The following is a 25,022-nucleotide window of genomic DNA, read 5'->3' as shown; positions in this document are numbered from 1 at the left end:
ACGAGTTGATTGTTTCCGTCTCCATTAGAGAAGCTCTGGTTATTAGGGCTCTTAAACACGGCAAAACCGATGCAAAAATCAAAGGCGGTCGAGCTCTCTGCAGTTGTGTTACTTTCAAGTTAATGGCAAGTACGAAGACATCCTTGAGAAAAAGAGAAACGAGAAAAAAGGGGGATCAGAAAGGAAAAGAGACACAAAAGAGGAATCTAAAGGGGAAAAGCCAATCTCTCCATGATTGATTTGTGTGAAAAGAAGTACTGGGGCAATGCTTATGCTGTCTACCACTCTTACCTGCTGCTTTGGGTGACCAATCTAACATGTCCTTCTTCATAAATATCCAATGAAATATTTGCAAAAGTGAGAAATGTAATCTAATCGTGTTGTGGACATGACATGAATTAGAATGATTAGATCCATCTCCAATCATTTAGGTAGGACTGGTTGTTGGTGGGTGGGCATGAGTGTGGAGATCTTAATTCAGTTCTTCCACAATAAGATTATGTTCAGTAATTAAGTAATGCTAATTGGGTTCAAAGGTATTAAGGGGTATTCGTTGTTGGATGGTGCAATGCAGACAAATGTATGGAAATGAGATGGATTGATCTGATTCGAGGACCCTTTTCCACAATTTTGCTCGCATCCTGATCAATGGAATATTCCAATACCTGGCGACGATGAGCCGCTAAGTAACTCGTTAATTTCTTAAATTACTTACCTCCAATTCACATCCGATCATGTCAGATCATGTCAGATCAGGTCTCTTTGTTTCTTGCGAAAAATTATTTGGAGTTTTCTATGGTGAGCCTGTCTCGTTACAGCTGCTGCTCTTGAATTGACTTATCACCATACAAAGATAAATTCAATAAACTACAGATCTAACAATACACTGAAAACTTAATTTCTCGTTATCTCAAACTTTTGAATGGTCATTTTACTTTATATGGGATCACTAGGTAACCAAGATTCAGTCCTCAAATCAATGCATGTTGTCTCATGTAATCACACTCCATGTTGCTTTTTAGTACTAATTAAGAAAATAATCCAAACTTCATATATCGTAAAGCTTTGAGAGTAGGTTTGAAATGTAATTCGTAAGAGGATTAACAAACTACAGAAGTGGGTTCACTTATTGTAAGCTTCTTTTTCGTCAAATGCTTTAGAGGAGTCTCCTTGTCAGGATCTGCTCAAATCAATCACCTTTACAAGTCCATTATCATGTAAGATTCCATAATCACTCTATCATATTGTCTGCTTTTTTAACAGGTAAAGAAATATGGTGAAATAACATTTTGTCCTTCATCTCCATCGCCGGAGACTGAGTTCCCGGCCATCCGCCGGCGATTGCTGCCGACAGTGCATGTGGCCGATCTTTCTTGGTAACCTTGATGATCCGTACTCATGTCAGGGAATGTGTGGTGAGAAGCAGAAGCCTCGTTTTTCCCCATCTACTGCCAAGAAGGATAATAATTCTTAATAGAGATGACAAAAATCGTATCGTTCTGAACAACGTCATACACCTGTTCTTCTTTAGACTCTTCTGCGAACTGCAATTTTCAGTTTTCTTTTACATTCCTTGGAGAATGAACTTGAGCAGGAATTTGAGCTCATTCCCAGAAAGGAGAGACTGAAAGAAAGATGCCCATGAAGAATTTTTTTGTTCCTTTTTTTATCGGGTTCCGTGGATCAACTCAGAATTTTCTTCCAAACGTGGGTCCTTGATGTCTGCAAACAACTGTGCTCTGAAATTCTTCCCCAAGTGCACAAACATATCCAATAATTATTGAAGGGCAAATGACAGAATGTGAGAAAGCGCTCGGTTAAGCCTCTATATATATCATGCAAGGCCGTGGTCCCCCAATCCCATCTTCTTTGATTCAGGAATTTCCACAGTTGAACTTCATGAAATGTCATGACTCAGAGACCAGTTCTCTCTGTAACTTAAACTGGGACAGGCGAAGAGACGGGGAAAGGCCGGGAAGTGTAAAATTTTACCACCTACTCTTGGAAGAGTAAGCCGCAGCTGTATGTTTTGGCAGAGAATTCGTGGGAATTCCACTGAAGGGAAATAATTTTGAATTATTTTTGTATCTGTAGACAGATGCTGAAGGATTTGTGGAACCCACTATCAAGTGCGTGGTTGCAGGCACTCCAAGATCTCTAAGCCAGACAAATAGCTCCTGTCTCAGATTCTCGTCCATCTTTTGAAATGCTTTTTGCTCTTTATCAATCTCATAAGATTATGAGATACGGTGGTTGAAAGAACAAAAAATTATTGAGTTTCATTTTTTTTTTCCTGCAATTCCAAGATGATGAAATTCATTCAACCAACAACTTGAGTATTCCCTGAAAGATTTATTATGTGGTGGAAAGGATTCAAAAGAATGGCTAGATTTTATTTTGATGAACATCTCCATGAAATCATCTCAGTTCTTTTCATTGACAGTAAATTTTGATGGGCAATGTTGATAGTTGTCTAACCTGTCCTAGTCTTTGATTAATCTCATTCATAGAAAAAAACCCAAATGAGGTTACAAATTCTTCCTTTTCCTAAACCTTTGATTAATCACATTCTTAGAAAAAAACCCAAATGAGGTTACAAATTCTTCATTTTCCTAAGCCTTTTAAAACCAGCAAAAATGAGTCAAATCTCTGCTGGCTCTTATTGTTGCTGTTCCCATCAGCTGTCATTCTTGCTGCCATTATTAGTATCATCATGTTCACAATCATAGGTGGGGGTAGCCGTGCATCTGTTTTCTCAGTTACTACCGAATTTTCCTTTTTCTAATTTTTTTGTTTTTTATATATATCTGTATTTTATAGTAAAAATATTGCGAGCACGTGATGAACTCAAACTTGTACAGAGAAGACTCAACGGAAAATGGTTCAGATTTGTCAAGAAAGGAAAAAGAAACTACCATTCGTGAAGACTGATGCATTATTCAAATTATTCAGTTCATTTCCGTGGAGAGAGGGAGAAAGACAGAGAAAGACAGGGAGAGAGGGAACATGTGATTATTTATTTATTTAGAAGAAGAATTAACATTTAAAATATTGCTCACCACCCATTTAATTCTGGTGTGCATGCATCATCCTATACATGTACGTACGTATCGGTTGTGTACATGCACGTAGATAAGCAGTAGATTATATACATTTTTTTGAAAAGAAAAGACGTACTTCTACGCGTGACGTTGTTGCACTCAGCGCATAAATATGGGCAGGAGAATTGCAGCGGTGGAGTTAAGTCTTCCCGAGGAGAAAATTGGATAGAGCGATATGGAGAGATTTGCAGTGACAGTTGACTCTTCTCCCACCTTTCCTTCATTTCCTTCCAAACCCAACCTCAGAGACGTCTCCTTCGCTTCCTATCTTCGACCTGAACAACCCTACAAATCCTTCCAAGGCCGGGTTTCTCACCAAATGGCGGCCGACGACACTGAGATCAGCATCTTCGATGCAGAGAAGTATTTCAACGTAAACCCAGATCAGAAACACCTTCAAAAACCACCAAATCTCGATAAAATCGTTGAGAGATGCGACTATTCTACCATTCACAGGCTCTCTTCCGTGTCTTCTGTAGATGGGTATGGAAGAAACTACAGAACTGGTTCTTTTAACGCCACTCCCATGGCTTCTTCTGAAGCTAGTTGGAATAGCCAGACTGGTCTCTTATCAAAACCTCCGGGGTCTATAGCCGTGTCGATGACAAATCTTCCTTTGGATGATCAGAGAAAGAGTTCTTCTTCCACGAAATGGCTCTTCAGAAGAAAGTGCCCCTGCTCTGGGAAGAAATCAGTCGAAGTTGAAGAGACTTTTTCTCAACCCAGAAGCGCACATCCTTCAAATTTGTCTTCCCGTAAAAGTTGTTCGAATCAGAAGCAGCAGAGTGTCCGAATGGAAGAGGCAGTTCATGAGAAAGCATCCAAAGAGAGTACTGAGAAAAGCAGCGGCTTCGAAGTAGAAGAAATTAAGAAAATGAAAGTAGTTGCCCGGAATTCGCCCAAGGTAATCCGCAATTCGGCCACCTTTTCTCCTGAAAGCAGTTTCCCGGCGGATATAGGTTGCCGAGTTGTTCCCTCCGGGAGGTCCTTTAATGATGCCTGTGGGTTCTCTTTCCCAATTCTGAATCCACCGGCGTCTGGGATCGCAGTGGAAGAGCCGCCGAGGAAGTCGTTAGAGGTGTTCCGGCCACCGCTCACGGTGGAGGACACAACAATCCGAAAATCAAGTGAATTTCAAAGACGGTTGATGGCACCCTTCCCCGGGGACGTAGCTCGCAGGAGCTTCACTTTCCCGACGAGTCCAAAAGCCCGAACACCCGACGACGACGACATAGCAAGCGACTCGAGCTCGGACCTGTTCGAGATCGAGAGCTTCTCCACCAACGCCACCTCCTCGTTCGCGATGTATCGTCGAAGAGAATCATTCGAAGAGATCAGCAGGTATGTCGGGGGCGGCAATGGGCTGCTGAATTTCCGGCGGAGCCTCGACGAGACGACGACTTCGGTGGCACCGACGGAGATATATGAGCCGAGCGAGGTGAGCGTGGACTGGAGCGTCACGACCGCGGACTGGCACGACCGCAGCAGCGTGGCCAACTTCTCGACGTCGGCGTCGGATTTTGGAGAGACGAGGACGGTGGAGGAGGAAGTCGGCAGAGGTAGCGGGGGCGCCGGGCGGAAGAAGCGGGGAACGGGGCTGTTGAGCTGCCAGGGTGAGAAGGCCGTGAGCGTGGGGCCCCGTCCTGTCAAGTGTGGACCTGATCAGCAAATTAGGATGGGCCCACCAAAGTATCCCGTTGAATCGGGGCGGATCGCGGCGATGGCGAGATTGGCAAACGGGAGCACCGTGCACATGCCGAGAGTCCCTGAGAAGTCCTCTCTCGCACGTTCCAAATCCGCACGTTTGGCTCGCACGTACAACAGTAGGTAAGCATTAATCGTACGTTGGGATGCTACAATGGGGGCTCTCGTGTGAATTTTTTTCTTAATAGTGCTTAAATCTTTAAATTTGTGTGGATGGATTTGATTATTGGAATATTGGGTTAATCATTCGGCTCAAAAGAAAATTTCCTTTTTTTATTTCTAATTTAAAGAAATCCATGATTCATAACTAAAAATATCCATTAATAAATATAATAAATTAATTTTATTTAATGAAAGACCGAAAGGATATGGCTTCTTAAATTCAATTGCATCCATTATATCCATAGATCTAATAATTCAGATTCAATTTCTTTTTACTCACATTTTCTTCTGTTTTTATGACAACTTTAAATTTATCTTATTATGACATAATAAATTAAATAGTCATATTCCATAATAAAATTAATATTAAAATTAGTTCTAAAAAGAAAATTTTAAGCTCTGATCGTCTCTCGGTCAGAGTAAGAAGAAGATAATTTAAGCCTTGAAAACCATCTTGGATGTTGGACATTTAAAACCGAAAAATAAAGAAGAAAAAGACGATGTGATTGAGTCTGTTCTTTGAATCCAAGAGCAAATCAGCACTTCTTTGACCAGGTTCGAATATCCGGATTTGATTCATTGGTGTAAAATGAGAAAAAAAAAACCAATTATAAACGAGTACAAGAAGCAGAAGAAGACAATGATTTATGATTCAGAATTAACCTGGTCCATGATATTGTAAATGAAAAAAAAAACACAGTTCTGCTTTGCATAGATTTTCCTCCTCTCTTCCCTTCTTCCTACGGTTCTGACTGAATTCTGTGCGTGAATTAAAGAAAATGAAATGTTCATACCAGTTTTCTCTTCATTTTTTTACAGTTCTATCACTTTTTTTCTTCGTTCATGATAAAATACATTTCATAGTAAGCCCATCTTACAGAATTGCAGTTCTGGTACTCCTTACTAGGAAGAATTAAATAGCAAGAACATTAGCAAATATATCAAATGTAAGAGTTTTATTAAGGGGGAGAGAGAGAGAGAGAGAGAGGGCTCCGGTAGTAGCAGTTTCTTACTCCTTGGCATAAACTCGAATGTGATGCAAACGATTGCCGCTAGTCTCAGTGTACACTCTGAGCTCACTCATTTACCTGAAGATTATCAGTTGGGATTTCTTCTAGCATCTTGATGCAGTTCTTACAGCTAAGGGGGCCATCCCCTTGCATCTTCTCATCCGATGACTCAGTGGTGTTTGGATTTGGAGAAGGAGGCCCACTTGAGGAAGTAGCTTCATCAGAGCTGGGATCAGAGGAAATCAAGGCCTGAGGTCCGTGGAGAATAGACACAAGAGATTGTTGCTGAGACAGACAAAGGACATCGGAGTTCTGGTCGGCAAACCTCCTCTTGTCCTCCTCTTCCATCCGTTCTGAATACTCTTTGAAGCTGAATCCAACCGAATTCCTGCCCCCAAGTGCAGATTCCAGCTTGTCCTTGTCAAAGAGGTCCTCCATTATCTTCTGACTTTCTGGGTCATCAGGGTAAACGAATCTCACTTTCTTATATGTCTTGGTATCCAATAAAGGTTTCACAATCTACAAAACACAAGGTTGTGATTTAAAACTACATAACCATGCTGCTTAAACCTAAAATAAGTAGAATGTGACAAAAAAAAAAAAATATTGCTCAAGTCAAAATTAGGGAAAAGAGGAGACACTTTAGATTTAGCTCACAAATAGGTTGCATGACAGGTAAATGGGCAGGGTCATAGATATGCAACTAATATCGTCTTGCAGCAATAGGTTAATATTTGCACTCATACCTTCCAAAATGATTCAAAGATTTTTGGGGGGTTATAGACAATTGCCAGAGCTAATCTCTCTGGGTAATAGTCTTGTAAGATATGTGTTGTTTCCTGCGTCACCTTCACTGATATACTTGACAAGTTCCAGTTTGTAAAATCAATCAGCCACACCATCTGATCCTGACCAGGAGCCAAGTTGTGAATGGTGTTCTCCAACGAATATACCAAAAACTTTATCTGTCCTCTTTTTGAGCTTGAATTCTAATTGGAGAAAGGGCAAAAAGAAAGAGGAGGAAATGGTATCAATGTCATGAAGATTATATATAGCTTCAATTAGTCTGAGACAAGGGTTATGAAATCATTTGCTTGTGTTACCTGGAAACCTGGTCTCAAGATTATTACTGCCCTTCCTTCCTTGTCAAGATAGTTAGCTTTGTAGAGCTTTCCAGTCTCAGCTTCTTGAGCTACATCTTCCTAGGAAAGCAGAAATGAATGACTTTCAGAAAAATCATACGGAAAAGTTGTATTGTACATATGTGCGAATGTCATGTTTAGCTGAACAGAATTCACAAAAGCCCCATGCTTTAGCTATATCTTCTATACTAAAGCTGGGATAATTGTCAGTTGATGAAATTGGATGACAAAACCAGTATATGATGTCACAACAAGTAGTATAATACAGATGTATTCAACGAATGACTCTGTTTCTTTGATGATATCAGGCACAGTCACAAGTTTTATAACTTTTAGATTAGAAGTTACTGATGAGAAATGAAGCATATAGTTTCTTGAGCTGGCATAATTGAACAATCTTATCACCTGAGCAGGAGCAGCTAAATTCCTTAGTTTTTCAAAATAAGGGTTTAACCCAAGAAATATATCTATGAAAATGTCACAAACAAGTAGTATAATACAGATGTATTCAACGAAAGACTGTTTCTTTGATGATATCAGGCACAGTCACAAGTTTTATAACTTTTAGACTAGAAGTTACTGATGAGAAATGAAGCATATAGTTTCTTGAACTGGCATAATTGAACAATCTTATCACCTGAGCAGGAGCAGCTAAATTCCTTAGTTTTTCAAAATAAGGGTTTAACCCAAGAAATATATCTATGAAGTTATAGATTTGATAACTCTGTTTGGCAAACTATTGAATGGAATCTTAGGGCATCCCATATGTAAAGAGATATTTTCATCTCATCAATTTATATAACTTGATGTTTAGTGTATATGGAGTCTATATGGACAACATTTTCAAAAGATGTAAGAATACCAAGATCTGGGAAACATAATAGTGATATTTTCATACCCAGTGTATTTGATCTGGTTTGTACTCCAGCCTCCATTTTAAGGTCTCTTTGAACATCTTGCTCGCTTTTTTGGTGTTCCAATTTCTTGCTCTAAGAAACCTCGATATTGAAGCATCTGAACAGAAGCTTGGTAACTCCTCACTCAAAGAACCCAGAAGCTTTCGAACCTCATTAATCTGATTAAAAAAAAAAAAAAAAAGTTCTTGTTAGTATAAACTGCTTTACTGGTGAATGTGCATTTCAGCTGTCGCCCCTTTCTCCATTTTTGTCTATTATATCTTTGATTCAGCTAATCTGCCATGGAGATAGAAACAAAGAACTTTTGAACAAAAAAGTAGGCATACCTTCAGTTGTTGCTCTTCTAATGATAAAATTCGGTCGATGCTGCCCCCTTTGAACTTTTTGAAAGACATCTAGTCGAAATTATACTGTTTTTGTCTAATCTACAGGCAGTAACAGAGAAATGAAGATACTATCTAATTAATTTCAGAATGCCGAACGTCCAAAAGATTCAAAAGAGCAAACGACTGAATCATCACATCAAAATGGCAAATCTTTTGGCGATTGGCGATTGGCAATAGGTGACATCATTGTATCTGTTCAATATTGAGTTCCAAAGATGTTTGCAACATCCAATTAAACAACTGGCTTTGAAATTTTCTGAAAAGACTATATCGCCAGCGATAATTTTGAAGGTCAATTTTTTATCGGAACAGAGTGGCAGAGAACTCTCATGTCCTCTTTCCACATGAAGATTGCTGGTGAAAAATCTGACAGTCACTGAAAGCTAGCGAACACAAACGTGAACGCCTAAGAGAATGGAAATGTTACTGACGTTGGAAAAACATTGCCGTATACAGCAAGCATACTCAAGTGGTTCCGTGAACGTTTCCAAATCAAGCATGCACGGTCTGCGTATCTGATTCCAGTGAAATAAATGCAAACAACCAGAGAAATCAACAATTCCAAGTATGCATCCAAGGAAACATTCAGGAAAAAACAACATCCGTATTCAAGCTCATAGGCATGATAGAGAACCCAAAATCACAAAATCTCAGAAAGAAAAAAGTACTACAGCAGAGAAAACAAACCGAAAGAACAGAAAACTTTCGCAGCGAAGTCACGTACCTTATAATACAAACACGATGAAGCTCCCTACCTCTCTGTACACAAAAACTCGATCAGTTTATATGCAAGAGAACCCCTCGATAACTACCTTATTTTCACCAACAAGCTGACGCTCCAAAAAAATTGCAGTGTTGGAAATGTGGAGGATGATGGTATCTTTTGGGTTTCAGAAGAGCTTACCTGTATGACCGGTGGCTGAGACAGCTACCACCGCTAAAAACGAATTCTACCCGTCTCGTTCTAGAAACTCGTGAAGTCTCGGTTTCTAGAAACTGGTACGAGGAAAATTCAGCTTGCGCATTAGGGTGTATTGTGCACCCCTTGCAGAAGGCACTAGCATGTTTTTACGAACAGGGCCTATATGTGGTCTACTTTGTTCTGTTTTAATATGGGTGGCAGACCAGTGACATGATAATAGTGCATCAACTCCGGTAAATGAACTTGAAAAGAAGTGAAAAAATTTAATTTATCTTAAACGAATTAATTTAAATTTAACTCCGGTAAATGAACTTGAAAAGAAGTGAAAAAAATTAATTTATCTTAAACGAATTGATTTAAATTTAACTTCAACTCATCCTTGGGTATTAGTATAGATAAGTTTAAAGGCACTAGAAAACAGATTTCAGTGTTATTGTCCCAAATAAAAAGTATGATATAACAAAAAGAATGAGTAACTTTTTATAATATATTTAAATAGAACATATTCCTAAACAGATAATTAACCAAAATAAACATCGTTACTATATTTATAAGTGATTTAACGTGTAGTATTAAAATATATTAATATCCTAATTAATTAAAAACTATATTATATTACTTAATTATTATAGTTTATTATAAATTAATACAATAATTACGTGTGACTAGAATAAATTATTAAAAATAACTAAATAAAAGTAAAAAATAACATAAGCGAATATAATAAATAAATAAATTATTTTTTAATAACATAAGATATATTTTAACATTAAAAACCACTAATTTAATACAGTAATAAAAAGTTAATATAATATAATAAATAAATAAATATTATTTTATCAATAACATAATATATATTTTTATGTATTATTAATTAATAATATATTGTCAAAAAATTTAAAACCATTGGTTTAATTAATTATAGCAATGGGATAATTAAAGCAAAATAATTTATCAAATATTTATTTTAACAATATTTTAACTATGACTATTAAATCACTTATTTAATACAGTAATTATAAAAATGAATATACTGAATAAATAAAAATAATTATTTTATACATAAAAATATAGATTATTATTTTTATGACACTGGTTTAATTTTTTCTAACTTAAAAAAAAATTAAACTTCGTCTTCCTCACGCTGTGCATCATCTTCCTCAACACCAATGATGGGGGGAGACTACGGCGGGCCAGTGGGCAATGACGACAGAGGCGGCACTCTGACGGTACATCGAGAGGGAGAAGAGAGGTCGAGAGGCCGACAGGCTCTACGACAGAGGCTCGACCTCCCGTGCTTTGCGACGAAGGTCAAGAGGGAGATGAGAGGGAGGCCGAGAGGAACGCGCATCCCGCACTTCTTGTTAATGATTCGAAAAAAGGTCTGAATCAGCTTTCCTCGATTTTTGTTTGATTCAATTACCTGACGTGATTCAAAAGAAGTGGAATTCATTCTAGACTCCCCCCTAAAGTGGTTGAATCAGCATTCCTATGAAAATCTTGGTTCATCCCATTTCCTTTGTGTCAACGCTCCTTCCTACCTTCTCACTCTTCGCCTCCCTAGCGTTGTTATTAATTAATACTACGTAAAAATCTATCTTATGTTATTAATAAAATATTATATTTATTTAATTATTATATTCATTAATTTGATTTGTTACTTTTTATTTATCTTTTTTTTATATAACTAATTAGTGCATAGTTAATTTTCATGCGTAATTATTGTATTAATTTAGACTAAATTATAATCTATCTTAATTTATTAATAAAATAATATTTTTATTTATTTAATATATTAATATATTTTAATTTTACATTAAATTAATTATTAGGGTAATAACCATATTTGTTTTGGTTAATTATCTGTTTAGGTATATGATCTATTTAAGTATATTACAAAAAGTAACTCATTCTCTTTTTCATTATGGGCACTAACATAAGAAAGTGTTTCATTATGGGCTCGAATCCAGCGGATATTTGTAACAGAAATGGGCTAGAATCCAGCTCGAATCAGCTTCCGCCTGCAGATTTTATGTGAGACGGCATCTTCCTCCACTTGATAAAATTGTCTTCTGAGAGAAAAGTTCGTCGTTCAAAGTAGATTTTGCTCAAACACGCAACTTTTCACAAAGAATATATACTCGTGTGGTTCTCCGGTCTAAAACGCGTCTATTTTACAACGAAGCAGCTTGAAAGCATATTTCCCTTTGAATATCAATCCGGTATTGAAAGCCTTTATTCTTTACTTCTATTCCTTATGTATCAATTTTATCTGATTATTTTATTTTTTTGTTCGTCATTTATTAATTGAGTAATTTAACCCCTTTATCTATTTACCCATTTATTAAATAAAATGAAAATAGATAATATATCTATTTTTTATTATTTAATTTAGCTGATTCAGCTCTTCTTTATGTGATCTAATCTCAATTAGTTTACATCAACTTATGAAATCTATAGTTGACTGATGACTTTTCTTACTAATTGACAAATGAAAGGATACCTAAATGCTTCTTAATTTCAACTCTTCCATATCAGTTCCCAACTCAACGACCCAGACATTTTTCGCACATGAATCATTACCTAAGACCAAACAACTTGGATTTCTGTGGGTGAACGTCCTAAGTTAGTGCGTGCGACGTCGCTGCAGGTTACAGAGCGTAAACTGCCCTCACTATCCACAAATCAATTCAAATGACGTCCACGTCCTTTGCAGCTGTCAAGGTTATCTTTGTCAATTCATTAACAGATCCGGAGGTTAAACTTATCGGCAGATAGATACCGTTCGTTGTCAGATCTGCCAAATCAGTCCAAAAGCTGGAAGAAGATAATTTTCTACTCACTGGAATCTGATGACGGATGGTAATTACAGTCTGATACATCGGGAATTTGACTCTGGTGAGTTTAGTCGGAAAGCTTCGATTACGGCGATCTTTATCATCCTTGGAGCGATTCAGGCGAGGGTTCGAGGCTTTGACCGGGGAGATTGGCCAGTTTCGATTCTTCAAAGCATGTCGAAAGATAAAAGAGAGACTGAGATTGCCGATTGTCGATGTGAGAAAAAAAACACTCAAAAAAGCTCGAAATCCAGTAAGTTTCAGTTTCTCTCTTCGAACTTTTACGTTTTTCTTTAATTTTCTACCATCTCTCGATCGGTTTCTTCTCTTTCACGTCCAACTTCTGGCTTTTGGTTTTCTACGGAGTTTGTGCTTTTGGTATCCGGCAAAGTGAAACTTCCGCGAGAGATTTTATTGGCCAAATCTTAAGGTCAACTTTTAATGCAACTTTTTCAATGACTTTTCTGCTCCCGTCTCTACTCTCGATCTAACTAACCAGATAGCATTGAAAGGCAAAAAGAAAAACGCCTTTCTCTGAATCGACTAACCGCCTTTGCAGTCATCACATCCGGATTCTCCTCTTCTTTTTTTATAATATTACCCGACTTCTGTAACTGGATCCCGTTCACCATGTCGGCAAAGTTTACATTCACCGTCCCTTTTTTCTTTCGTTTGACATGGAAAATTTAGGTACTGTTGTGGGGGTGTTCTGGTCCATTAACGATAGGTGGTAACTCAACTGAATTTGCTTTCCTCTGTAATATTTCTCTTTGTCGGCTAGCAGCAGCAAACGCAGACTGGTTTCTGCCAACAGATGAACCATTTAATCAATTTCTGAAGATAACTCGCTTTCATTGGCCAGTGGAATGTTTAGAACCATCGGATTGGATGACCTGATAACTAACCACCTTCTGTAACATTGACTTCCTTAGTTCCTTGCGGGTTTTATGGTTGAGCTGCTCAGAATTCAGATCAGCCATACAGAGTGGTCGGTCTCTTTGGACCCACAAAATCAGTGGTCCAATTTTCTATCAACATTTCGCTTTTATGTCATAAATGCACACTACACAGTGGTATTGTTTGGATAAATATGATCACTGGTTTTCCTACATTTGACCTATATTTTATTTCTATAAAGAACATTTGGTTTTTTATGGAGAAAATGAGCGATTATCAGCACGGATCTGTCAAACAAAACTGCCTTAAATATCAGAATTTTTAGGGATGATTTTATAGCAGTATAAATTCTATCGCATCCCTTTAAAAAGCAGAGCACATTGGTCAATGAAACCCCATAATGGATACTCAGAAAAGAAAAAAAGTTGCGACCCATTTGCCTTCAAGCTTTGATTCATCAAGCCTGTCAGTGCAACTGGACCCTTATTTCCGCTTTCCAGTAGTCTATCTTGCTTTTTCATTCTGGATGAGAACCACAGTGCCTGTTTTGCCACATGGACCATTTCCCCTCAGTTTCACAACCTGGCAGTGTCTGGCTCTTTAGATTAGACTGCTTCCATCCACGTTCCTTTTCTGTTTAAACATTAATTCTTTCTTTTCATTCACCAGCTCCTTAAAAACCAAAGACGTGCTTTCCGCATCATAAAAAAACAACCATCACTGACAAAACAACAGCTAATTTTTCCTATTTGATTATGATAACCTAATGGAGCAACTCCCTTTTCGGTTCAACTTTTATGGAACTGATCAGGAAAGAGATTCACTAAACATTTACCTCACAACTAATTGTGGGTCACTACTCAAAATTTCCCAAAAATCAGGGACTTAACAGAGCATTTTCAAAACTCGCCGCCTGTTCGCTCCATTTCACCTGGGTAGGTAAAATAGTCGAGACATGGGGCAGGAGTAATGAAATTACGTGTACTCCCGACCTTTCTTCGACAGGAGCCATTGAAACTTGGAGTCCTGCTTCGCCTAAGAAAGACCGCGTCCTCGTAAAAACAGAGGCTGTTTCAGAATCCGGCATCAGAGCTTTTGTTTCTTCCCTACTCAAAATCTTTCTCTCCCAGATCGAGGAAGCTCGTGGGGACTGTTAAGAAGAAACCGGTTTTCAGGCGCCTTATTCGTTCCGGATGAAAGAGAGCAAGAGATGGTGGACAAGAAGAAGGAGACGAAAGTACGGCCTTTCCTAGTAATTCTGAAAGAAAAAAAATAAGATCGGTAGAGAAAAGAAACATCCTGTCCTCTTTGAAAACTCTAAAAGGAATTCCCGCACGGTGGATGACCGCTTTTGACTGCATCTTCAGGCAACCGAAGCCTTACACGTGAAGTCTACAAATCCGTCGTAAATTTCGATGCTCCGAATTAGGAACAATACTCGGGAGTTCTACAACTCCAATATTCAGGCTCTTTTCATGCACTTTCTGATTTTTTAATCTTCGGGGCAGTTGGATCCTCGTTAACCTCGAGAAATCTCTCCCGGATTGTGTGATTTTGGTTGTTTTGCATTGATGGGGCTCTTCTTCTGCTTCTGTGTATGATTGATGACAATGGATTCAGTGGCAACAAGGTATTGGTGATTTCGTCTTCTTACATGAAGCTTGAAGCGCTTTGATGGAGAAAAGTGAGATATCTGAGGTGATAGCGTGTTATCCTTTTTAAAGTATCCGACATTGCCCGTTGGTTTTCCTTTTCCTTATGCAGAAAACAAAAATATTCCAGCTGTTTGACTTCCTTGAGGCAGAATTGGTTGTTTTGGGCGTTTTATGTCCCATTTTTTTCTCTTCTGCTTTCTTATTTCCAATTCTTCAAAGGGCAATTCGGTTCTGTCTTGCTGTGCATTGGAGCAATTCCTTAGGTTCTCGTTGTTTTCAATATTTCTAGCAGGTCGCTTTTGTTGTTTTATCATTTAAGACATGAGATTCTCGTTCATTATTTTTGTATTTTCTTCTAGTCTCATTCTCTGTTCTTAAGGTAAAGAAATTAATTTCATCACATTATAAGTTTTCCCATGGCCATGCTAATGGTTTTCCTTCTTTTTTGTGTTTGGATTACAGACGTTTCTGGAGTTCGGATGCTCTTGGAAGTAATCGTTGGAGGTTGATACGGTCGATTTTGCAGAATGACTTCGGTTTCCGGTGAGACGCAAACGAATCGATTATTAGCCTCTTATGAGACGCAAACGAGTGAATTACTAGCAATGGATTTTCATTGTAAGAGGAACGAGGGATATTACTTCTTCAGCTTTTTTTTCCAAGTTTATTGCTTTACTTGTTGTTAAGGAGCATGCAAAGAAAAATCCTCCCGCCTTTTCATCAAGTACCCCGAACTAATTTGTGCAGGACTTTATGGGTTTCACTTTGTTGACGTCTAAAATTTGATTGCTAAACTTCCCAGTAACTTCGGAGAAGGAAATAGAGGTCTCGAAGATATGACCCTTGAGAGCAGTAAGAAAAAGAAGGTTCGTTCTGTCTCGTGTTTCCGGCTTTGGATGCTAATTCCAGATTACAGTTTGTACTTCTTTTCTTTCTTTAGAGAATCGAAACCTTGGAATATCTAATGATGGAAAATGACTTAAGTGGTTTTTCTTTTATCACCCCGTAAATGGGTAGCTTTTATTCTTTGGATGATGGGGTATTATATTGAGCTGATTGATGGGACTTGCAGTCTTTGATTCCAAAAATCTTTACTACAAAAGAGAAGTGTAGAAGGAATGAAGACGAAGACTCTTGCAACTCTTCTGGTAAGTTAACTGTAATCGCATTTTCTTCATATATAGGGATTGTTAGCCTTGAATGGATTTTTACCGATACCTGATTTCTGAAAGGTTTATACTTTTTATAGACAGCTTCTTATCCGTAAGTTCAACAACGCGTTGTTGTTTGATAGTGCTTCCGCATGAGAACGAAATTGTTTTCTCCGCTATAATGACTTCGAGGTTAGTGAGTTTCTGGGCAGAGAGTGCTTTTATGAACTTGCAAATAGTGAGCGTGATTTATGTGGTGCATATGGGGGTATACGTCAGTTTCATTTTCAATGTCAGACAATAACAAGAACTTCTTACCCAACCGCATACGGACTTTCATTGTGAAAATGATGTTTCCATTCCCATATGATCAGGGACATCCGGTAGTATGGTCGCCATGTGAAGATGGTCCCAACTTCATCTTTCTTCATGTAAACCGGTAGTCAGTTTCTTCCAGTTCTGGTTCTGAACTCCGAAACAAACGTTTGGAACGACTCGCTCCCAGATAAAGCAGAAGGGCAAAGGGAAGAAGAAGACAATATCCAAAATTGTTAAATGGCTGTAGCTAAATTTCTCCTTCACTCTACGAAGCTGTATTATAGGATGCAATTTATGGTGTTTTTTATCTTTTAAACCAAAAAGAGCCCCTTTTATTTTCGCTTTGTGCATAGCTCTGTTCTTTTTGCTCGTGTTCTCTGCATGTACGCCTGGTTCTTATTTTTCCCTTTCATGTGATGAAATAAAGGGGAAATTGACGGAGACCCTGCTTGCTCAGCTATTCCTCCGTTTTTGAAGAAAAGCATCTCCGGTATGGAAGTCCACAGTGCCTGACAGCCTCTTTCGTTCATAATTTTCCCTCTTTCTTGGTTATTTATTCGAGTATTGTAATTGCAGCAACGGACTCGAACTTCAGAGCGGGGACTATGAATTTCAGAGGTTTGAGACTGCCAGCAACAAAGATCGTTCAGTGTCAGTCCTTGCGGTACTGGCATTCAATTTTCTGTTCATTGCTTATTTAATTCATCCAATTTTATGATTTTTTTCTCATAATCGGTACGGTTTATTTATTGCTCTCTTTTACATACTTTTCCAGGACATTTGTGGCAACATGGAATGTAGGAGGGAAAACACCTCACAAAGGGCTGAATCTTGACAATTTTCTTCAAGTTGATAAGGAGTCAGACATTTATGTCTTAGGGTACGCTATACTTTCTCAAACTTGATGCAAATTAGTTTGTCGAAGTAAGGATTTATTTTTCCACCCAATATTGGTCTCCATGATGTCTCTGGGATTTAAAAAAGTTTGTAGCTTTTTACACCATTGGGTTCTTTTTCTTTTTCTTATCGATTATTCTATCTTTTATCAATTTTTTGCACTTGTTTCCTGACTAATATATTTTGCTGTTTGCCTTCGCTCGTGGTGTTTGATATTTTCAGCTTTCAGGAAATAGTCCCACTAAACGCAGGAAATGTTCTAGTCATAGAAGACAATGAACCAGCAGCAAAATGGCTCTCCCTGATAAACCAATCTCTCAACAAAACGGAATGTTCAATGGCCTTGGATTCCTCATCTGATCTCTGTACGTCTGTAGGCTCCCAAGCTTCTCGAGATTCAAAAAGTCCTACCAGCTTCTTGTTCTTTCAGAAGCCTTCACTCAAAACTGTAAGCAAAAGTTTCAGGACAGAAAAAGGAAGGAAGCTTAAGATCTGTAATTGCCCTCATGAAGTAGAGAAGAAATATGCTAAGGAATCATGTTTTGGGTGTCAAGAAGCAATAGTACGGCAAGAGGATTCTTCATCGGAGGAGGAAGATGGGACAAATGGTTTTATGGTGACTGAAATACCCTCTGCTTCATTCAATAATCACTTGAAATATAGCCTGATAGCAAGTAAGCAAATGGTTGGTATTTTTTTAACAATCTGGGTGAGAAAGGAACTTGTCCAACATATTAGCCATTTGAGACTCTCTTGCATGGGTCGTGGGATCATGGGTTGCCTTGGCAACAAGGTAAAACAAAATTTCTGTTTACCTATCCAATTGCTCTTCTGATTCCAATTCTATTTTTATTTAATTATTTCTTTTTGTTTGTAGGGTTGCATCTCAGTGAGCATGTATTTGCATCAAACAAGTTTCTGCTTTGTGTGCAGTCACCTCGCTTCAGGGGAAAAGGAAGGAGATGAGTTGAGGAGAAACTTGGATGTCATAGAAATCTTGAAGAATACCCAATTCCCAAGAATCTGCAAAACGCCTAACCGAAGGATACCTGAAAAAATTCTTGAACATGAGTAAGCTGCTTTTCTGTGCTAGGCTTTCGAGTTTGAGTTTGACACAATGACTCTCATCAATGTTGTCGTAATGTGTTCTTTTTCCTCCATATGGACTTGCTTCCTTCAGCCGGATCATATGGTTGGGAGATCTGAATTACCGAATTGCTTTGAGCTACTCTGAAACCAGAAAGCTTCTTGAGGATAATGACTGGCATGCCCTTCTTGAAAAGGATCAGGTATGCTTGATCTCATGTTAGAGCTGATCACAATTGTCTTTATAAATCATGGGATATATCTTAAGGACGATAAGAGAGAGAGATTGCTGATAGAGAGCTCATTTCCTTTGATAGCTTAAAATCGAGAGAGAAGCAGGGCGTGTATTCAAGAGATGGCATGAAGGGAAAATCTACTTTGCTCCAACATACAAATACTCATACAACTCTGATGCATATGCTGGAGAGACCATAACATCAAAGAAAAAACGACGAACTCCTGCATGGTAACTGGTGCCTGCAGAACTTGTTTTGCATATATGACCAACTCTGTTCAATTTTAGATGTATCTTAATTTAAAGCTTCTGGTAAAACTTCCAGGTGTGATAGAATACTATGGCATGGTGATGGAATAACTCAATTATCTTATATTCGTGGGGAGTCAAGATTTTCAGATCACCGGCCAGTGTGTGCTGTGTTTGTGGTAGATGTTGAGGTACTTGATAGCAGATCAAACAAGTGTCTACCCAGTTCAAACATGAAAGTTGAGGTGGAAGAGCTCTTGCCTTCAAGCAGTACCTATATGCCCTTCAAATCCTTGTGAGTAGCACAAAGTCACCAGACAAATCTATAAATGATGAAGTATAAAAGGAAACGTGTTTATTTCTGTTGTGGTTTTTGCGTGGATGCCGTAGTTCATCAACTGATACCCTTCGACCTTTTTCGTCCTTCAGGTTCTGAAGCAGAGAAATTACATACAGATCTCACCTTATTTTTGTGAATTACGTAACTGACAATGTTTAGAGAGGAGCTTCTTATCCTGGGAACTGCAAGAAAACTGTATAAATCTGCAGAAGCATTTTTTGACAAAAAGAACAGCTGTTCGGGGAATCGCTAAGTAGTGGGTAAGTCTTTCTTCAAATTAAAATTGAGGGATGGCTTACTACCATCGCCACCGAGTCTTCTGTCACAGCATGTGAGGTGCTGTCCATTTGATTGACAGCTTAGCTTATATGAAACAGATGGTCGCTTGCGTTTCATTCTCATTTTCTAGTCTAAATCTCTTTGTATATCAATAGCTTTCTTTTGGGTGCTATCCTGCAGTGGGTCCCTGAAGCTGTGACTGACTTGAGCTCCCATCTTGACGAGTATTATTTCAATTCTTTCTTGCCATTTGGCCATAAATGAAGAGTCAGAAAAACGTGTAACTTATCTTCTCTGTTTCCATGTTTTATGAGAGTTAAATCTGGTGGCGTTGTCAAGTATTCCAGATTCATGGTATCCTTATCAACTAGCAAACTCATGCTACTTTATGAAATGTAGACCCACGGCATTATTTTTGCAATCGACTGACAGGACCGATGCTCTGCTTGGAAGTATTAATGCGCACAGTTCTTCATTCTGGACATTCACTATCTCTGCAAGTGACAACCAAGGGAAGAGTGTCTCGTACCTCATTAGAACTCCATTAGCAGCTACTAATTATTATAAAATCGTAAAATCTTTCTTTCTTTCTCATTTTATTTCATTAACTTACGTCTCTATTTATATATATATAATATTACAGTTACTCGTCACCCATCTCTTGGATCATCTCCGAGGCCGTAGCTACAGAGGATTTCTTCCTCTGTTTTTACGGATCTGGAAGACCGTTCCAGAGGAAGAAGTCCTATGGAGGAACTTACGCCAATAGTACCCCTCAAGTTGGTGCGTATATATCTTTGATGCCCAACTTGTCAAGTGAGTTGTAGAAATTCTTACTGTATAATGTTTTTGTAAGTATGTCTGCCAATTGGTTTTCAGATTTAATAAATGAAAATCGAATTATCTTTGCCTCAAAGGTTTTGCTTGAAGAAGTGTCGATCTACTTCCACATGTTTAGTCTGATCATACTGAACCGAGTTATGTGAAATATTAATAGCTGCCATATTATCGTAGAATAAGTTTATCTTATATTTTGGGCCAAAGCCAATTTCGCTTAATAATCTCCGAAGCCAAATAAGCTCACAAAGACCCTTAGCCATCCCACAAAACTCAGCTTCAACACTTGATAACCCTACTACCTTCTGATTCTTACTTCTCCAGGTAACTAGGTTTCCCCCAACAAACGTAAAATAGCCTGAAGTGGATCTTCTATCTGAAATATTTTTTACCCAGTCAGCATCTGTATAACCTTCAACCCTTAGTTGATGTTTTTTTTGAGAACATAAGTCCTTTCCCAGGGGAGGACTTTAGGTATTGAAGAATTTGATTCACTACATTCATATGATCTTCACTAGGACAATGCATGAATTGGCTTACTACACTTACTACATAGGCGATATCAGGTCGTGTATGGGAGAGATAAATAAGTTTTTCAACCAACCTCTGATATATACCTTTGTCTGTTGGCACTTGGTCTGGGTATTTTGATTTGTTTCCCTTCACTTCGGGGGAATATTTGTTTGGTGGTTTGCCTCAATTGCGCCCGACAAATAATTCATAACCAACAGGAATAGCTATATCGTTAGAATTTTGAGGTGTGACAAAATTTTGAGGAGAAACTGCTTCATCATCAATTTTTGAGGATATCTTCTCTAGATCTTGTTCCATAGTGGTTGCTATATCAGTGTCCTTGAATCAATCAAATGTCATCCAATTTAGCTATTCTTCTCGTGTCTCCTCCTGAAGAGAGGAATTGGATGTAGCAGACGAGTAGTAAGATTCAAATTAGAGAAACATGATATCTATAATTACATATGTGAGTTGTGACAGCGGCTAGCCAATACAATCCAACAAACCGATCTGTTAGGTGCGAAAAACTACCGCCTACAAGAGTGGACGGAACCACTCTGATACCCACCCCGCCTATTCTTGACCGCCTCTCATGGGATTCGAACGCGGGACGTGGCGTACCTAACTCTGATACCATGACAGCGGCTAGCCAATACAACCCAACAGACCGATCTGTTAGGTGCGGAAAGCTACCGCCTACAAGAGTGGACGGAACCACTCTGACACGTTGAGTAGATGGATCGTAGCAGCGATACCCTTTTTGATGGACCGCATATCCCAAAACAGACACCGAATGACACACGGATCAAGCTTCGAGCACTGGTTTTTATGGAGATTAACAAACACAACACAACCAAAAATTCAAGGGGGGAGCATGAGCACCGAGGGTAATGAAACATCGTTTGATAGGACTTGTAGGGGAGTCTTAAACTCAAGAATTTTAAAAAGGCATACGGTTAATGAGGTTGATAGTCGTAGTAACAACATCATGCCAATGATGGTTATGCACTTGAATCCCAAGTAAAAGAGCTCGTGCTATTTCAAGAATGTGGCAATTTTTTTTCTCTGCAATACCATTTTGATGAGGAGTCTGGGGGCACGAGGCTTCATGAATCAGTCCATGAAGTTGGAATTAATCACGAAACTAATGATTCACATATTCTCCACCATTATCATATCGAAGAATTCGAATGTTGGTAGATAACTGTGTGTGGATCATCTTATGAAAGGATTGAAAGGTATGAAAGACCTCATCCTTGTGTTTCAACAAGTAAAGTCAAGTTATTCATGCACATTCATCAACAAATATAACAAACCAACAAACACTAGACCTAACATCTTTGGGGGAAGGATCCCACACATCAGAGTGAATTAAAGCAAAGGGATTATCAATCTTATTCATACTTAACGGATAATTGACTTGATGACTTTTAGCTAGAATGCAAGTCTCACAGTTAAAATCTAGAACTGAAAATTCGAAAATAAATCGGGAAACATATGTTTCAATTACCCAAATGAAGGATAGCCTAATTGACTGTGCCACATCAAAATTTGTTTCAATTTGAGGTTGCTCGAGTGCTGCATGTGATATGCACGACCTACATTGAAATATTCCATGTAATAGAGCCCCCTTCTCTTTGCACCTCACCCAATGATCTCCTTGGTGAGAATATCCTGAATAAGACAAAATATAGAGTAAATAAGAACCACACAATTCAATTCGTCGATAACTTTACTCACTGATAGTAACTTGTGAGAAAGAAAGGGCACGTGTATTGTATTAGATAATGATAGAGTTGGTGATAACATCACTGTTCCAGCCCCTGTTACTGGAGAGATAATTCCATTAGCGTTGGTAATGCTATTTTGCTGAGTAGTGTGTTGAGAAAAATCATTTGCATAAAATGTCATATGGTCCGTTGCTCTAGAGTCAAGTATCCATGCTCTACAATCATCCTCCTTAGTGGATCCGAGGAAAGCATTACCTGGTTGGTCTGTCTGAGGAGGTTGAGGGAGATCACCGTTCAAATACCCTAGTTTGTCTTTGTCTGAGATATACATCTCGACTACCTGGGATAGGTCGAGTCTTGGTCTGATTCTAGTTTGAGTCGAGTCCGTTCCAAATCTGGTGTAGTCTGAGTCAAAGTCTGGTGTAGTCCGAGTCAGAGTCTGGTCCATTATGAGTTTAGTTCGAGTCAGGCCCGAGGCCGGTTCGGTCCTAACCCGGTCTGGTCTGAGTCGCTTGTCTTTGAAATTAAATCCTGCTCCCTAATTCTGTGCTAGTTTAATTCCAAAGGTTCATCGTCCTCGCGTCGATACCTCTGAGCTGCGCGGGACGAGAGATTTCTCGCTGCGCAAGCCATTGTCCTCGCAAGCATCGTCGGTAGTGGGAAAGTGGGATTTGATTTCGAAAGTTCATTGTCCCCGCAACGCTGCCTCTGAGCCACGCGGGATGAGAAATTTCTCGTTGCGCAGGCCATCGTCCTTGTGAGCGTCGTCGACAATGGGAGAGGTCTCCGACTCCAAGCTTAAGCCTCCATTCTCAACAATCTATTCACGCAGGCCATTGTCCTTGTGAGCGCCGTCGACAATGGGAGAGGTCTCCGACTCCAAGCTCAAGCCTCCATTCTCAACAATCTGTTCACGCTGTCGACAGTGGGAGAGGTCTCCGACACCAAGCTTAAGTCTCCATTCTCAACAATCTGTTCGCGCCGAAGAAGCAACACGCACAAGAATCTCCGTCGTCGGATTTTTCTCCCTACGTCGTCTCCAAAGCCGATCTCTGGTTGAGACCCGCTCTGATACCATATAAAATCGTAAAATCTTTCTTTATTTCTCATTTTATTTCATACACTTACATATCTATTTATATACATAATATTACAGTTACTCGTAATCCGTCTCTCAGATCATCTCCGAGGTCGTAGCTATAGAGGACTTTTCCTATGCAAAAAGAGGAACTCAACCAACAATTACAGCGTTTGAGAAATTAATAGATGAGAATCCTCACTCTTAACCGTCAATTTCATTATATAGCATTAGGGAAATTAACGGAGGAGATAATTAAAGCGTTTATCCAACATGTCCCCTTTAAATAATTTTATAATGCGTTTGAGAACCGTAGGAAAACGAGACTACTCAAAAGATTCTTTGTCCATCACTATCCTCATAGACCATCTTCTCCGTGCAAATAATTACACAGGGAAGAAAATCTTCACTTAGGGAGATGAATCCAAATATGTCTTACAGATATAATTTCCATTAACAACAATGATGGAAATAATACAAGGAGGATTCCCAGAGCTCGGGATTGGCCAAATACTTCTGTGGAGGATTTACAGTCAAGAGAAGCAATCTACGGGACGAATCTGTTTACCCCCATTACTCAGGTTCATGCATCTCATAACAGTGGCTCTGGCTCTTACTAATCTCTTTACTTAGATTAAGTACTTCAATCTTCACCTTTAACCTACTTCATTAAACAAGATTAGTGGTTGGCCCGGCCCCACCCCCCAGGGCAGACAATCCACATTCGAGCACGTGATTAAATTCGAGGCGGTGGATTGATAATATTGATTAGGTAAAAATTAAATAAATAAAAAGGCTAAACGTCAAAGGTCACAACTTGTAATTAATTTATTAGCTCGATGTGACAACACGGATGGGTCCCACTGGCTCCTCTTCCATTTTCTATCCACTTGCTACTTTTTAAGCTTTGTGCGTTGGAGGATACCTTCTCTAGAAGTGACCAACCATTCTTATTGCGATCGTCACATGCGATTGTCAGACTGGACGATTCAACTCGCTCGGACCGTCCGAGTTTTTCTTTTTCTACGAGTTTGAGGAAAGCGACAGTCAAGACTCTCAGTCGTGGTCAAAGGAAAAAAACGCTTTGTTGGACCGTCTTTTAGAACGTCTTCGATGGCTTTCCTGGTGGGTCTCGCGTGAAATCAACGGTGGGGATGAGGATAAGAGCCTGTGAAAGGAACGGCGTAGATCTCGTGAAGTTGATGTTTTATGAGAGTTAGATGGAACCTTCTGTGCGTCTTGAATTCTCAATACTGTCGCTTGGAATTAATCGAGGTTGACAGCCAGTCGAAAATATCAGTCAAGCGCGTGAAGTGGAAGGGACCTAACTCGCCTGTCTAGAGGCTGCTGCCACCACCGCTAGTCTAAGTTCAATGTCAGGGGGTGGAGACAAACCAGATAAGAGGACCCACACGAGCTAACAGATGGAACCAGCTAGCCATCAAACATCAGACGTGTAACATCTCTACAAGCCCCACCCCGTACCCGTGCTCAACTCGAGTTCGCTGCTGTTAGGTGGATCTCTTCGGGACGGGTCAAGAGAGTCGGTTGTTCATACCATCTAAAGAAGAGTAGA

The 25,022-nt window shown here is 39.0% G+C and overlaps 3 protein-coding genes across 7 annotated transcripts; 2 read left to right on the top strand and 1 right to left on the bottom strand.

The window, feature by feature from the left end:
- The first annotated feature begins 3,262 nt into the window (after window positions 1-3,262).
- Window positions 3,263-5,036, top strand: LOC137956997 (protein PHYTOCHROME KINASE SUBSTRATE 4-like). The gene has a single exon (XM_068804690.1). It carries the CDS (start codon window positions 3,277-3,279, stop codon window positions 4,930-4,932), a length of 1,656 nt encoding a protein of 551 aa, XP_068660791.1. The 5' UTR covers window positions 3,263-3,276; the 3' UTR covers window positions 4,933-5,036.
- A 583-nt stretch (window positions 5,037-5,619) lies between these two features.
- Window positions 5,620-9,383, bottom strand: LOC137956785 (uncharacterized). Of its 3 annotated transcripts, none has more exons than XM_068804408.1 (7): window positions 9,327-9,383; window positions 9,147-9,181; window positions 8,363-8,461; window positions 8,018-8,194; window positions 7,081-7,179; window positions 6,724-6,966; window positions 5,620-6,496 (listed from the first exon to the last, which is right to left on the bottom strand). In XM_068804408.1, exons 3-7 carry the CDS (start codon window positions 8,429-8,431, stop codon window positions 6,044-6,046), a joined length of 1,041 nt encoding a protein of 346 aa, XP_068660509.1. In that variant the 5' UTR covers window positions 8,432-8,461; window positions 9,147-9,181; window positions 9,327-9,383; the 3' UTR covers window positions 5,620-6,043. The 3 variants fall into 3 exon arrangements, with proteins under 3 accessions (XP_068660509.1, XP_068660511.1, XP_068660508.1); XM_068804410.1 differs by lacking the exon at window positions 9,327-9,383 and having other exon boundaries at window positions 5,620-6,203; window positions 6,303-6,496; window positions 9,147-9,265; XM_068804407.1 differs by lacking the exon at window positions 9,327-9,383 and having other exon boundaries at window positions 9,147-9,265.
- Window positions 9,384-15,199: 5,816 nt separating this feature from the next.
- On the top strand, window positions 15,200-19,718 carry LOC137955513 (type I inositol polyphosphate 5-phosphatase 10-like). Of its 3 annotated transcripts, XR_011113162.1 has the most exons (14): window positions 15,200-15,351; window positions 15,481-15,599; window positions 15,806-15,881; window positions 16,630-16,692; window positions 16,779-16,866; window positions 16,978-17,082; window positions 17,322-17,892; window positions 17,977-18,170; window positions 18,280-18,388; window positions 18,503-18,651; window positions 18,746-18,964; window positions 19,099-19,269; window positions 19,469-19,568; window positions 19,688-19,718. XR_011113162.1 is itself a non-coding variant. In XM_068802486.1 (12 exons), exons 2-12 carry the CDS (start codon window positions 15,570-15,572, stop codon window positions 19,103-19,105), a joined length of 1,611 nt encoding a protein of 536 aa, XP_068658587.1. In that variant the 5' UTR covers window positions 15,200-15,351; window positions 15,481-15,569; the 3' UTR covers window positions 19,106-19,629. The 3 variants fall into 3 exon arrangements, 1 of the variants encoding a protein (XP_068658587.1); XR_011113161.1 differs by lacking the exon at window positions 19,688-19,718 and having other exon boundaries at window positions 19,469-19,629; XM_068802486.1 differs by lacking the exon at window positions 19,688-19,718 and having other exon boundaries at window positions 19,099-19,629.
- Window positions 19,719-25,022: the final 5,304 nt, after the last annotated feature.

Source organism: Aristolochia californica, unplaced genomic scaffold (assembly GCF_029961685.1).
Source record: "Aristolochia californica isolate CCGP_79_NKW_82.1479 unplaced genomic scaffold, dmAriCali1.0.hap1 SCAF_2, whole genome shotgun sequence".
Classification (NCBI taxonomy): Eukaryota; Viridiplantae; Streptophyta; class Magnoliopsida; order Piperales; family Aristolochiaceae; genus Aristolochia; species Aristolochia californica.
The sequence above is the reverse complement of the archived record's forward strand: the minus strand, read 5'-3'. Positions and strand labels throughout refer to the sequence as shown.